Genomic DNA, 14538 nt, shown 5'->3' with positions numbered 1-14538 from the left:
AACCTCCTACTCTGAGGTTAGCAGGGCGATTTCTAAGCTGGAGAGTGGAAAAGCCGCAGGCATATGTGATATCCCTGCTGAACTGCTAAAGGCTGGGGGTGAACCTATAGCATGGGGCTTGCATGATACATGCAGTCTTGACTGCCATCTGGCAGTCTGATACCATCCCCCTTGACCTGTTGAGGGTGTGGTCATTCCCCTCTGGAATGGGAAAGGGGATCGTTGGGAATGTAGCAACTACCGCAGCATTACAACTGCTCAGGTTTCGCCCACGTTCTTCGAAACGGATCTCAATCATCATCCATCATCAGCAATCATCATCAGCAATCATCATCATTACCAATCATCATAATCAATCATCATCAATCAGTATCTTCATCAATCATGATTATTATCATTCATCATTAATCATCATCAATCATCATTACAGTTAATCATCAATCAACATCATCCATCAGCATCAGTCATCACTCAATCATCAGCAGCATCAATCATCATCATCACCTCTACCATCATAATCATTGTTTTATTAATTATCATTACTGTATGCATGACTGCGGCAGAGGAGACGATTCCACCTCCGATTTTGAGCTACTCTTTGGCCCAATTTTCAGCCTTACAACCAAAGAATCTTTACAATAAAACAATGTTAACCCACTTTACAGTACTGTAATATTCTTCTAGATTAAGCTGTGTATTCCTTCTCACTCTTTCCTTCTTTAATCTTTCACTTCTCTTTTATCCTTGTTTTTTTTTTCTTCTTCTTCTTCTAAGTATACCATCAGTGAGACTCAATCAAATACTTACTGACCACACATTCATGTATCAGGCAAGCACTTGATTTTTTTATTACTATTTCTACATATTTTCATTGAGATTTTGACTACTGTATTTTAATGTTTAAACTTCCTTGACTACAGATTCAGAAATAAAAGTTACAAGCCAAGAGGTTCTGACATGTAATTTAATAAATGACACTATTATTGACTCAGGTTCAATATTTCTGTTTATTTCATTTATCTTTTGTTTCATCAGAGGTTCATAAAAATGTCTATTAGAACAAGATAGATACAATTTTATAATAATATTAACAAAACTGCAAAGATCTCTGTTCAAGAAAAATCTGTTCAAACCATTTTTTTTCCAATTTTTATTAAGGTTTAAAAATTTTCTATGGTGCAAAACACCATTTTAACAGTCATAACTTATAATATGAAATACACAGACTAGTACAATACAAATCAAATAAGACAATTGCAAAAATGATTGGCCCTCACAGATTTCCTACAAATAGATGAGCCTTACAATATGCAAAGTCGTTCCTAACATAACCAACTGAAAAATATAAACCAAGAAATTGAGCTTCATGGCACAAAGTACCAAACCTTAACTTCTTGGGCGTCAGCACACAATTCCAATCCATAAGATTGGGTTCAACTCTCCCAAAGAAATACTCAAATAGTACTATTATTAGTACATAATAACAATGCATGGAACATACAAAAGGAATGAATTTGTGATGAATAACAATCTTTCCTATTGCATACCTAGAAGTATCACAGGAATTAAAAACTTCACACAACTTTGCTCTTCAGGAAACAACAAGCACAACATTCTGTCTGTTCACATCATCATCCTTGTACAAAGTGCTATCTATGGAGCCCATGCACACATACATGCAATACTGAAGTCTTGTGATCCATTCTTTGTGAAACCCTGTAAAAATAACTTCTCCCCGCAAAGGTACACCATCAGGAAGAGACAAAGAAACAAAATAAAACTCAAAGCCTGTCACACACGCAGAAACAAGTCTGACAGGGACGGCACAGGAAAAATTCTATCACATGATGACATGTTTTCGATAATTTAAAGGACCAAGGTACACTACTTTCACCAAACTTACCAAAATAAACACATCTTGTACTCTTCTACATACACCATATTCTCTTATGAAGTCTGAAAATAGGAAATTTCACATTACTCTCATTTCTGCTATGAGAGTAAATCTGATGTAATAAAGCACGGTTCATGATATATGTATTACAGTTATAAGTTATGTTAAGCTATTATATTGAAGAATTAAGAATAATTATTCTGGATAATTCACAATATTTTTTGTGGCAAATCAAACAAACAAACAAAAAAAACTTTGGTTCTAGCACATTGACAAACAAACAAACAAAAAAGTTACTCAAAATGTTAAACCTATGTTTGGCCAAGCATTAATAAACTTTCCTTTGATTAATCACAATCATGAGATGTTTCTCAATATCTATAATGAGCCTGGATCAGAGCCCTAGGAAACAATATGAAGTCTTCATTCCTTGACTCAGAATCACTATGAGGGTTGAATTATCAAAGTTTCAGATCAGTACATATTTCTCTCTCTCTTTTTCTTTCTTTTTCTTCTTTGCAATAATGTACAGAGCAGCTACAAACAAATGAAGTAAAAATTATCCAAATCACAATTTCTCCCTAAATCAAATTAACATCATATTTTGAAGAATATGTAGGAAAATTTGGCACTTCTTAACAAGCTAAAACATCTGGTGGTATCTGACAAATACTGATGAATATCCTATAAACATTTAATCAAAACTGTTTTCATTCATATAGCAAACAAAACTGAAAATTAAAAACTGAAAATCAGGTTAACAAAATTCTAATAAGAAAAATAAAGTAGTCCTAAGCTCACCACATTTCTATCTTTCTGTCTTAGTTACTCATCATAAACTGAATGCATCTCTGTTTTCCATCTTTCCTTAATTTTTTCTTACAACTACCATCATCATCATCAATCCTATTTCAGTGTCAATTGCCACAGTCGTCTGCAGGGATTTTGGGATTCATACCTGAGTAATTCGTCCTCGTTAAATCTTCACACCTGCAGAAATAAATAAAACTTCAAATAAATAAAATGTTATAAATCAGGGTAAAGAGAAAATATCAAAATCAAAATCAAGGCTGAATCAAAAGATAAGCAACTCAACAACAAACATTAAAACAACAAAAAATATATTCAACACAACAGAGAACATAATCATAAAAGTAATTATAAATCATAACTGAGCAAAAGAAGGAATCATTTTCTTCTGCATTTCAGTTAATACTTGAAACTCATCCCCCACTCAATCTGGTTTCTCTATGTTCACAAATTACTCCTAAGAAACATCAAAGGTTCGTACAAGAAAGTAAAATGCTGTTTCGATAATTATGGGTAATCATGATAACAATGCCGACTTCACACTATTGTGGATCCCAGTGTCTTCTATATAGATAATGTAATGACTGCGTTCAGACTAAGTAATTACTGGAAGTGAGAAAATGCAAATCTAATGAACTTCACGCTAAACTGTATACATGAAAATACTGATAATGATACATGTACATATATCACCAAATCACACTAATCCTCGACTCTTTTCATGCCTGACAACTCGAATCCCAACTGAACAAGTGGGAGATGACGAAGAATCTCTAAGGAAGGGTAAAACTTACTTTGGTCAGGCCTCACTGAGGAAACATTTTAACTTCCATTTCTCCTTTCATCCACATTTCAATAATAAAATATTCTTTCTCCCTCTTTTCTCTTTGTACACATTAATTTCAAGCATAAAAACTGCCACACTATATCCACATTGGGATATAGAGCTTCTCAGGAGATTGTAAATCCAGCCACTTTCACTGCTCAACTCACCACCTAATCTGGATTTTTTAAAAACTGATAAATAAATATAACATTATAATAAATACAGGAGGCCTACGAATGCATCACCTTGAGCTGCTTCATTTTGGGGGCTCGGCGTTTCATCTGGCGTCGATGTTCGCGTTCTTCCCACTTGCGTTGCTTGTCTGGATCATCAATCTGTCAACAAGAAACTGCCTACGGTAAATAAAAGACAAACAAAAATGCCATAAGTGCACACACAGATAAAATGGCAGTGGTTCATTTGAGGAGGCAAATAAAATCTTATTTAATCTATCAAAGTAATCTTTCACTGCAAGACAATATGTAAATTTCATTATTGCTCTCACTCACTAGTAAGTTCCATATCTTCAATTAAAACTGACTACGAGTGCCTTATCTTCTAGTAAGTGTGTTTTAAAACTATGGTAAAGCAATCTTTACACAATTAAGACATTTCATAATTTTTCCATGTCACAAAAATTACTTGAATATATACAAATTTCTTTATTTTCATTTCTTTGCCTCTTAATATCTTTTATTAAAAAAAAACAAAAAAACTACAATATATCTTGCCTAAGTTTTACCGACAACATATCCCTCATCATACAACTTAAGAATTATTTAATAAATATAAATTATCTTCACAGCTCCGACTTGCATAATCTAGTATGGTTTTAAACATCAAATCCTAATTAGAATATATAAACTAATTCAGGCTTTAAAAAAAAAAGAGTTAATGAATGAATGAATGAATAAAAAAAAGACAAGAAAAACATTGAATTAATATGCAACTTCTGACACAGTGGAACTAAGCAACATCACACTGCATGTTATCTGACCTGAAGCATCTTCTCACGTTCCACCCTCTTGCGTTCCTCTCGCTTTTGCTGTGCTTGCTCAGCTCGCACAGCATGAGTGGCCTTCAGGAATGCCTCCTCCACACGAGCACGATTCTTCTCAGCCTTTGTCTTACCCTGGAAAAGAAGGATATGAAGTGAGGGCTGGAGTATGGGATGTTTCTTCCATGAGGGTAACGTCTTTGTCAATGAAATTCTTTCTCAAAATATATCTACAACAGAAACTCTTAACTCTTTACTGCAATACTAAGCACCATTTAAAACAATGGAAACTTTTTCATCTGATATGCTTGTTCTGGAATAGAACATGTTTGACCTCTTTGCAAATGCAGTAAATTATTCCTTAATAAACTTCCATCATGAATAAAATATTTACAAGACATTCAAAATACATCTTTTCATTAAGCACACCAATGCATTTTCAATACAAATTATAGTGCTGAAAAGTCATACAACCCAATACTGAAAAGAGAGGACTGGAGCATCAATACAAAGGGAGTTCACGCTCACCTCCTTGCTGAGCTTGAACCTCCTGATCTTGTCTGTCAAGTGGAACACCAGCTGCAGGAGGGGCTTCATGCCCTCAATGGCATCCATGGAGGGATTCCCACGGCCAGGGAAGTTGAATCCAAACACTAGAGCCTTGCGGACTTCCGGAAGTTTGGCTGGTTGGGTATCCCTGAAGTTGTGGACAAAAAATAAGGTAAATGAGAAAAAAGATGACAGGACAAGAGAGAGGGAGAGGGAATAAAATGAGGAAGAGAGAAACTGAGAGGGAGAAGAAAACGAACAAGAAAGAGAAAGAAACAGAGAGAAAGGAGAGAAATAAAGGGAGAGAGAAACAGAGACAAACACATGGAGAGAGAGAGAGAGAGAGAGAAAGAGAGAGAGAGAGAGAGAGAGAGAGAGAGAGAGAGAGAGAGAGAGAGAGAGAGAGAGGTGTGTGTGTGTGTGTGGGGTGTGGTGTGTGTGTGTGTGTGGTGTGTTCTTGTGTGAGTGTGTGTGTGAGTGTGAGTGTGTGTGTGTGTGTGTTTATATGTGTATGTGGTGTGTTTATATGTGTGTGTGTGTGTGTGTGTGTGTGGTGTGTGTGTGTGTGAGTGAGTGATGAGTGAGTGAGTGAGGGGATGAGTGAGTGAGTGAGTGGTGAGTGAGTGAGAGAGAGAGAGAGGAGAGAGAGTGAGAGGAGAGAGAGAGAGAGAGAGAGAGAGAGAGAGAGAGAGAGACAGAGACAGAGACAGAGACAGAGACAGAGACAGAGACAGAGACAGAGAGGAGAGAGAGAGAGAGAGAGAGAGAGAGAGAGAAAAGAGAGAGAGAGAGAGAGAGAGAGAGAGAGAGAGACAGACAGACAGACAGAGAGAGAAACAGACAGACAGACAGAGAGAGAGACAGACAGACAGAGAGAGAGACAGACAGACAGAGAGACAGAAGAGAGAGAAAGAGAGAGAGGGAGGAGAGAGAGACAGAGACGAGACGAACAGGACAGAGACAAGACAGGAGAGGAGAGAGGAGAGAGAGAGACGAGAGAGAGAGACAGAGAGGAGAGACAAGAGAGACAGAGACAGAGAAGACGGGAACAGAGGAACAGAGGAGACAGGACAAAAAAGGGACTAGACGAGACAGAGAGAGAGAGAGGAGAAAAGAGAGAGAGGAGAGAGAGAGGAGAGAGAGAGAGAGAGGGAGAAAGGAGAGAGAGAGGGGTGTGTGTGTTGTGGTGGTGGTGTGTGTTTGTGTGTGTGGTGGGTTTGGTGTGTGCTGGTGTTTTTGGGCGTGTGTGTGTGTGTTCCCGTGTGTGTGTGGGGGGTGTGTTGTGAGTGAGTAGGATGAGTGGTGAGTGAGTGAGTGAGTGAGTAAAGTGAGTGAGTGAGTGAGGGGTGAGTGGGATGAGTGAGTGATGGTGAGAGGATGAGAGAGAGGAGAGAGTGAGAGAGAGAGAGAGTGGGAGAGTGAGAGAGAGTGAGAGAGTGGGGGGGGTGAGGGAGTGAGAGAGGAGGGGAAGAGAGAGAGAGAGAGGAGAGAGAAGAGAGAGAGAAGAGAGAGAGAGAGAGAGAGAGAGAGAGAGAGAGAGAGAGAGAGAGTGAGAGAGAGGAGAAGAGAGAGAGAGAGAGAGAGAGAAGAAGAGAGAAGAGAGAAGAGAGAGAGAGAGATAAGAGAGAGAGAGAGAGTAAGAGAGAGAGAGAGTAAGAGAGAGAGAAGAGAGAGAGAGAAGAGAGAGAGAGAGAGAGAGAGAGAGAGAGAGAGAGAGAGAGAGAGAGAGAGAGAGAGAGAGAGAGAGAGAGAGTAAGAGAGAAAGTGAGAGAGAGAGAGTGAGAGTGAAAATATGAGTGAGAGTGAGTATGAGAGTGAGTGAGTGTGTGTGCTGATGTGGAGGTTAAGTGCTATTGCATGTTTTCAAAATCTTTACTGTGTGACATGTACATGTGTGCTCAAACACAAGTGTGTGCTTATGCATGTGTGTGGTCTTTTGCATGTGTCTGCATTTGTTGTGTGTAATTATGTTCTTATGTTTCTAGTTTTCTACATTTTTACTAAGTCACATAGAAAACACTCAAGCCGATTTTTTTATACAATGTGAAAACATTTATACTGATATTTGACTTTACTAAATCAATGAAACTGAAACTGTTTCACATAAAACCTTTACTTCTTACCTTCCCTCTGTTCCTCTTTAAGACATGAAAATGAAGCAGCAACCAAAATAAAAACAAGTACAATGAAAGAATGACATTTTCTGTATCCTACACTTGCCTATTTTAAAATACTGTTTAATCAGCTAAAGTCCATGATTCACACAATGAAAACTTTTTTGTAAATCTTTAAAAATAAATTTTTGATTTAGCTATACCCACACAAATAAGAAAGCACAACTGAACAGTAGGCCAATGGCAGAAAATGCATGGCAAGGTAACTATCATGTTCTGTCCATCTTCACCAACAGAGGTTAGACTAAACCACAAAACATCAAACACTCTCTTGACAAATAACAAGGCCAAAATCTCCACCACCATGAATGAAATCAACTACTAGCGCAGTGGCTCTCAATATTTGTAGTCTGGCAACATAATAAAAATATATCCCAGACATCTGCAACATAACTACTCTTTACTCCATTAATATATAAATACAAATGTATCAAGTATGTGCTTATCATATTCTCTCTAAAATAAACAAACTACTGTAAGTTACTCTTAGCAAACTTTATAAATTCTGATTATTGAGAACCTTTAGGTTAGGTTAATTTTATATTTTCCCTAAAGTTTCTGACCAGAAAAAAAGATAAAAAATCTAAGGCAGGAAATGTACTTCTGCAAAATATTAAAATATAAAATATTAAAAATATTAAAATATTAAAATATTAAAACATTAAAATATGCTCTTAGCAAACTTCATAAATTCTGATTATTGGGAACCTTTAGGTTAGGTTAATTTTATTTTTCCCTAAAGTTTCAGACCAGAAAAAAAGAAAAAAAAATCTAAGGCAAGAAATGTACTTCTGCAAAATATTATACAACTCAAGTATAGTAATCATGACAGAGATACAGAACCACTGTAGAAGAGAATTAGAGTACAGTGGCTAGGTGACAAACACTGATCTACTGCCTAAGAAAAGCCATGTATTCAGAGAACAGGCCAATAGCTGTTGAAAATACTCTAATGAAAAATCCACAACAGACAGATGTGCATAATACATGGAGCTGTTATATTTCATACTGATTTTACTATTTTCACACAATCAAAATTAACTATTTCCTAATTATGAAAGTTTAAAACCACAATACCACTTTACAGAAAAAAAAAAAAAAAGTCTCGTTACACTAGTGAATGCAACTTCATTGCCCTTTACCAATCTTAAAACGACTTCTATAGGTCTACTTTCATGAAAGAGAAAGACATTTAAATAAATATCCATCTTCAGAAGAATTTACAGAACACTTACTCAGGCTGTTTGGGTCCAGAATATTGATCAGAGAAGTGGAAGAAGTCAACCAAGCCTGGGAATTTATTGAGCACAGCTGTCACTTTGTGGTCACCTAGTATTGTTGACGACACTTCGCCAAGTTCATTCATCATCACAAACTGCGATCCCAGGCCAAACTTCTCAGGCGACTTCTTCTCAGGGCAGAAAGTGCTCTGTGGATAGATTGTTATACATTTTAGAAAAGAAGGGAAAAAAATGCAGGAAAAACAAGAATGCCAATACTTTTCTACTTTCTTTCCTATCAGTCTTTTCAGAATATAAGACAACAGGGTTTAGGACAATAAAGTGGTAATATGCATGGCTTGGGACCTGTTGTTTCTCCAAGCCAAGAAGTCTGGGCTCTACTATGGTCAGAAATTAGGAAGTGTATCCATATGGGGTAACTGCCTGCACCTGCCCTTTGAAATTCCTTGAAAAGAAATTTCTGTTTGTGTTTGTGACATAACACTAAAAATCAACAGTAAGAACAATTATAACAATAATTGTAAACATAATAATGTTAAATAATAGTATCAACAGTATTAACAATAACAATGGTAATAATACTACTACTAATAATAATAAAAAAAAATAATAAAAAATAAATAATAATAATAATAATAATACACCAATAATAAAAGAATAATAATTATCACAATCTTTATCATCATCAATGATATCAATTGTTAATAACATGCAACAATAAAATGGTGATAACAAGAGGAAATCTAGAAAGCACTCCAGTGGTGCAAACTACCTCCTGCAGTACCAAAGTGCCTTAACAAATATTTCATCAGAATTCACTGATAACTTTTTGCATGACTGCCATGCTGACAGTGGCAGGTCCTGATGGGGGGATGGAGTTGATAAAGAGTAATCCACGACATATTGAGAAATATAAATATAATCCAGGAGGTAATTTTGTATAGTTGCATAGGTAGAGGTCATAAATTGTCAGTTACTGTGAACTTGTGACTTCTAAATTCTTATGTATAGGTATAACAATCATTTCCTTAACTGAAACTATAAGAATCAAGACCCTCAACTTCCTACCAACTTTAATAAATACACATGCTAGTCTGCTCTGAACTGCTTGGAAAATGAAGTGATAAAATAGCCACAGGGAGAGCACAGAAGAGATTAACTTCACTGCTCGACACTAGCTGATAACCCAACCCAACCCCCCCTTCAGAATATTATGGATCCCACACAGCCAGCAAGTAGTACTACTATGAATTCTGGGCAGCACACCCATTTCCTATCAGGGTTTGTGTTGGTGAAGTTCTTTCATTTCATCCTGGGCCAGATGCCAATACAGATCAAAATCTAATCAAATGGTCTGATAAATCAAGCCCGAGTAAAACCTAATGCTTATGTAGATGTAATAACAATGATCATAATGATAATGAGAGTGATTGTAAGAGTGTGTGAGGGCAAGGGGAAAGTGAAAGCAAGAGTGAGAGTTAGAGTTTGAGTGATGAGTAAGAATTGATGATGACGATGATGATGATGATGATGATGATGATGATGATGATGATGATGATGATGATGATGATGACGACTGATGATGATGACTGATGATGATGACTGATGATGATGACTGATGATGATGACTGATGATGATGACTGATGATGATGACTGATGATGATTGATTACTGATGATGATGATGATGAGGACGACGACGACAACAATGAAAATGACAGTAATAATAATAATGATGATAGCACTTATAAAATCATCTACGTACAATGTCTGTCATCTCCTTAGCGAGTCTGCCTGCCGTTTTCTTGGTGGCAAGCGAGAAGACAAAGGAATCCATCTCATCAAGGTGGACCTTCACAAGCAGCTGGTCGCTTGACGGACGTATAAGCTGGGATATCACACCAATCATGTCTTGCCTCTGACGGAAAACAAGACGGGAGATTGCTATGGTGTTTTCTCAGGTCACAAAGTATAGCAGTTAAGAGACATGTCAGACTTGGATTTTGAAATGTGAGAAAATGACCCGATTATCCTTTGTTCACAAATGGTATATGTTTTCTGTAGGAAATAATTCATATACATACTTTTATGAACTTCAGTTCCACTAGCATTCCTTCAACATTGACGCGACCAGAGCACCATAGTGTATACACATTCTCGGATTCCTTTTGCAAACCTGCATTTTCTGGTGGCATCTTGCCATCATCCCCTGAAATTCAGTTTCATGTCTGTTAGTCTGTATTAATCTAACATACATACGTAATATGCAAAATGGCCCATGCAAAAGAGGAGATACCAGACAAATTTTTAATTTGGTATATGATTACATGAATAAAAAAATGTATTAACAACTTTTTTTTCTTAATAAACAAACAATCAAATTCCTGTTAACAGCACTCATATAAACTACACAGGCTCCAAACTTTTCTTAATGGTAAAATATAAGATTCTTACCAACTAGAGCAAAGTTCTGCTCCAAAAGGCTCCTATGTGAATTATACCAAGCATTGGCAAGTTTCTGGTTTTTAGATTTCCCCACTATGAAATTGATGAAGTACACAACAAGCCCTGCAATCATCAGCATTTCTAGGTAGAAGCTATCCCAGTTGCTTCGAAGATGAAGGGGAACCTGCAAAAAAAAGCAAGATTAGGTTAACAATGACAGCAAATTGAACCTTGCAATATCCCTATGTTCATTATACAGACTATATCTTTTTACAACATTTGGCCCAAATACTAACATTAGCTATGGTAATCTTGGGTTCCTCTTGTGTTTTAGGCACCCTGGCTCCTTGGGGTCGCTCACTGTCAAATCCAATGAATTCCTCTTCATCGTGGAAGTGACTGAATTCATCATTCTCATCTTCATCCTATGAAAGAACGTTGTCGTTAGAAAATCAATTCAGAATTTTTTTTTACTTATTTCCTCTGATACACATGTTTCTTTTTTCTTTCTAACAAAAATCTCATAACATGAAAAACTACATATATTTTTGCAAGTGTACCACAAAAGCATGACACTTGCCTCAACCACTGCTTCTTCTTCATCCTCCTCCACATCCATTCTCTGTCCACCCCCTTCCTGGCTGCCACCACCTCCTCCCCCTACTCCTCCTCCTGCTCCTCCTCCTCCTCCTCTTGATGCTGGTGCTTCCTCCTTGGTTTGTGCTTCATCTTCTTCTCCTACTATCTCCTCCTCTTCATCAAACACTTCAAATTCGGCAAAGTCATTGTCCTCATATTCTTGCACGGCAGCATTAATTCCAATGATTCCAATGAGGAACAGGGCAAATATTAATGATCTCATCTGCAAGAGAAATTCAAATTCCCTTTAACTGAATGTCCTTTATCAAAATACACATTATCAGTGATCTGTAAGGGCAAGGAAAAAGCGTAAAAAAAGGAGTAATCACAATTAATACTCAATGATTTACGAAAGTAAAAAATATATAAAATAAATGCAGCTACTCTTCTTTGATGAAAAAAATGGATACAGAAATATCTACCATTCCTAAAAAAGGTATATATATGTTATAACAAAATAAAATGTCACTGTTATTAGTTCTAATCATATACCTGAGACTTGTAATGCTTTCCTGTTTGATTTCCATCCATTACCAAAAATAGAAGGTGCATATGATAAGGATAATAGTGGGTTAGACACACAAAATCAATCCACTCACAACAGAAGCCCCTGGCACAATACCAAACCATGTGCCAGGGTGCATGCAGAGTCAGCTGCTTGAGAGAAAAATCAGACACAGGAAACATAAATTTACCTCACTCTCCTTGCTCTTGGCTGTGACATACACATCTGTTAATGTGACATGGCTAAAACAAGATAATGCCTAATTTTGTGGGCTGGTTACTCCTCAGTGACTACAGCTAGGGCACAATGTTTATTAGTGTGCACAACTCAGCCATGCATGAAATGAAGACATCTTCCTGGCACATGGTGTGGTCTACCAGAATGTGATAGGATCGTCCCAGCATGAGTGGGTTAACTGACAATTTATAGAAAGCCTGAAACTATCAGAGCAAGAGAGAGACAAGGGAACAACTGTATAGGTAAACTTACACAATTACTCAATAACATTAGCAACTATAACCTATAACACCTAATTCTCTGAACAATGGTAACATATGATGTTATAATACTTGACTGCTTTTGGCTAATTGTAGCTTGCATATTCTATGAAGTTCACCAGCTTCACCAATCATCATATAGGTCCCTCTTTCATCCACACTTTACTCAGAAGCAACTTGGTTTGCCATCATAAAATCTGATAGGAGAATCTATACCACTTACAACCTATTATTGTGAAACTTCTTGCTCAAAACCTAAATAGTGGCTTCTCTAGCTTTAACAAATTTTCTACATTAATCTATTACCTACAAATGTCTCGATAATGATTTGAAACCCTTTACACTCCTTCCCCAGCATTATATATACCTATGTATTGGAGGGTGCTGCTCATTAAAGATATATACGAAAACATTAACAGGTAAATATTCAGAATAGCTTTGCATAACCAATAATGATGATATTGGTATCGATGGATTCCTCTCTCTCTACTACCCATATTTATATAGAAATTACACTCTGGAAACCCCCAAATCCCACAATCTTGGCCTCAATACCAGGGGAGGACATCAGTGGTACCAGGGAAGCTGCATGGAAAAATATGAATAATATACAGAGAAATGGTTAAATGCTGGGGGCTGTTCCCCTTGCAACTCCCTCATATGGGTCTGCTGCCCACCAACCCCCACAATTTCCCTGGAACAAGTATGGGTAGAAAAGAGAGAGAGGAATCCATCAATACCATTTAAAAAATCATCACATCAAATTCCACCATTAAATTATTTTATAGTATAGGATATCAACATGTACTATATTTTAAAGGAAACATTTTCTTGCTCTACACGGTATAATAACTACATGAAAGTGAAAAAATGAGTGCAATCAAATAATTTGAATGACCAAATTTTTATAAGTAACTCACAATGATTACATGGATACAGTATACACCAGATAAGGAAATACAACAATCAGTGGTTTCTGCTTTTAGGATGAGGTTCACTCCCTCGAGTTTGGGACTATATTTCTGAGGGATGCAGTCTCCTAAATCAACTTTGTGAGTACATCCTTGGCCTCAAAAAATTAGGACAATATTGTGGAACATATGAAAAAATTTAAATGTGTGCTGAGAAAAACTGTCATCTGTAATATGGGAATTTGTAGTATAAATCACAAACCAGCCCCCGCTCTTATCTTGCCAGATTAAACACGTTCAAGGTTTGTTAGCTGTTGCCGGGGCACATAGCTGAGTAGAGCACAGGGAATAGAATTATTAGGAAAATTTCTGATTTTGCAAGATGTTGGGCGTGTCGTGTTTGTGAACTTCCTTATAAAAAGATAGAAAAAAAAGCAACACTTGCAGCCAAAGTCCACTCTGTGCTCCTGTGTTTCAGCCCTATCTTGTTGCACATGCCGAGGTGAAAGAGTTTCCCAGGGGGGTTGCTGGGGGCAGAACCCCCCAACAACTCTCCCCTCAGGCAGTGCCCAAATGGCACACCCAGTTATGGCACCTTAGATTGTTAAATTAATTTTGTGATGTGGTGTTGGGAACTAGTATCTGGCGAGTGCATCCATACCGTAAAGAACTACCCAAATGGCTTGTACTAAGCAGCAAGACTTCCAAATCTGTTGGTGCTCCAGCAAAAGCCAACAAGCCAAATTCAATATTCTAGCAAGAAAAAAATTGTAAAATTCCCTGGCAATTTACTTTCAAAAGAGTTATCAGAAGAAGCCTAGTCTTGTCAGCTTTTACATGGAGATTGGTTGGCCTTTGCCACAGAGTGAAGCATGGAGGTTGAATCTATGCTTGCATGCTGGAGTCAAATTGTAGGCCACCGACTCTAAATGATGAGCAGTGGAGGAAGACAACACAACCAATATAATAATGAGAAAAAAAATCCCATTTGGAAAGCCACTGGATGGGACATCTAAACAGACACATATGACCAATATGACAATAACTAAGT

General features: G+C 37.1%; 1 protein-coding gene across 4 annotated transcripts in view; it reads right to left on the bottom strand.

Moving 5' to 3' along the window:
* Window positions 1-1130: 1130 nt before the first annotated feature.
* Window positions 1131-14538, bottom strand: part of LOC119576345 (coiled-coil domain-containing protein 47-like) — a 13964-nt gene continuing 556 nt past the window's right edge. Inside the window, exons 2-13 of one of the 4 annotated variants that reach the window (XM_037923989.1) lie at window positions 11516-11797; window positions 11232-11360; window positions 10945-11119; window positions 10575-10699; window positions 10256-10408; window positions 8486-8679; window positions 7200-7214; window positions 5056-5224; window positions 4528-4662; window positions 3776-3865; window positions 2853-2884; window positions 1131-1956 (exon numbers count right to left, since the gene is read on the bottom strand). In XM_037923989.1, the coding sequence (XP_037779917.1) occupies window positions 2879-2884; window positions 3776-3865; window positions 4528-4662; window positions 5056-5224; window positions 7200-7214; window positions 8486-8679; window positions 10256-10408; window positions 10575-10699; window positions 10945-11119; window positions 11232-11360; window positions 11516-11797 (1473 nt within the window). In that variant the 3' untranslated portion in view covers window positions 1131-1956; window positions 2853-2878. Of the gene's footprint in view, window positions 2885-3775; window positions 3866-4527; window positions 4663-5055; window positions 5225-7199; window positions 7215-8485; window positions 8680-10255; window positions 10409-10574; window positions 10700-10944; window positions 11120-11231; window positions 11361-11515; window positions 11798-14538 lie in introns of all 4 variants that reach the window. The other 3 variants (XM_037923988.1, XM_037923991.1, XM_037923990.1) reach the window with 3 other exon arrangements.

This window comes from Penaeus monodon, chromosome 8 (assembly GCF_015228065.2).
Source record: "Penaeus monodon isolate SGIC_2016 chromosome 8, NSTDA_Pmon_1, whole genome shotgun sequence".
Taxonomy (NCBI): Eukaryota; Metazoa; Arthropoda; class Malacostraca; order Decapoda; family Penaeidae; genus Penaeus; species Penaeus monodon.
Note: the sequence above shows the minus strand (reverse complement) of the source record. Positions and strands in the feature narration are given on the sequence as shown.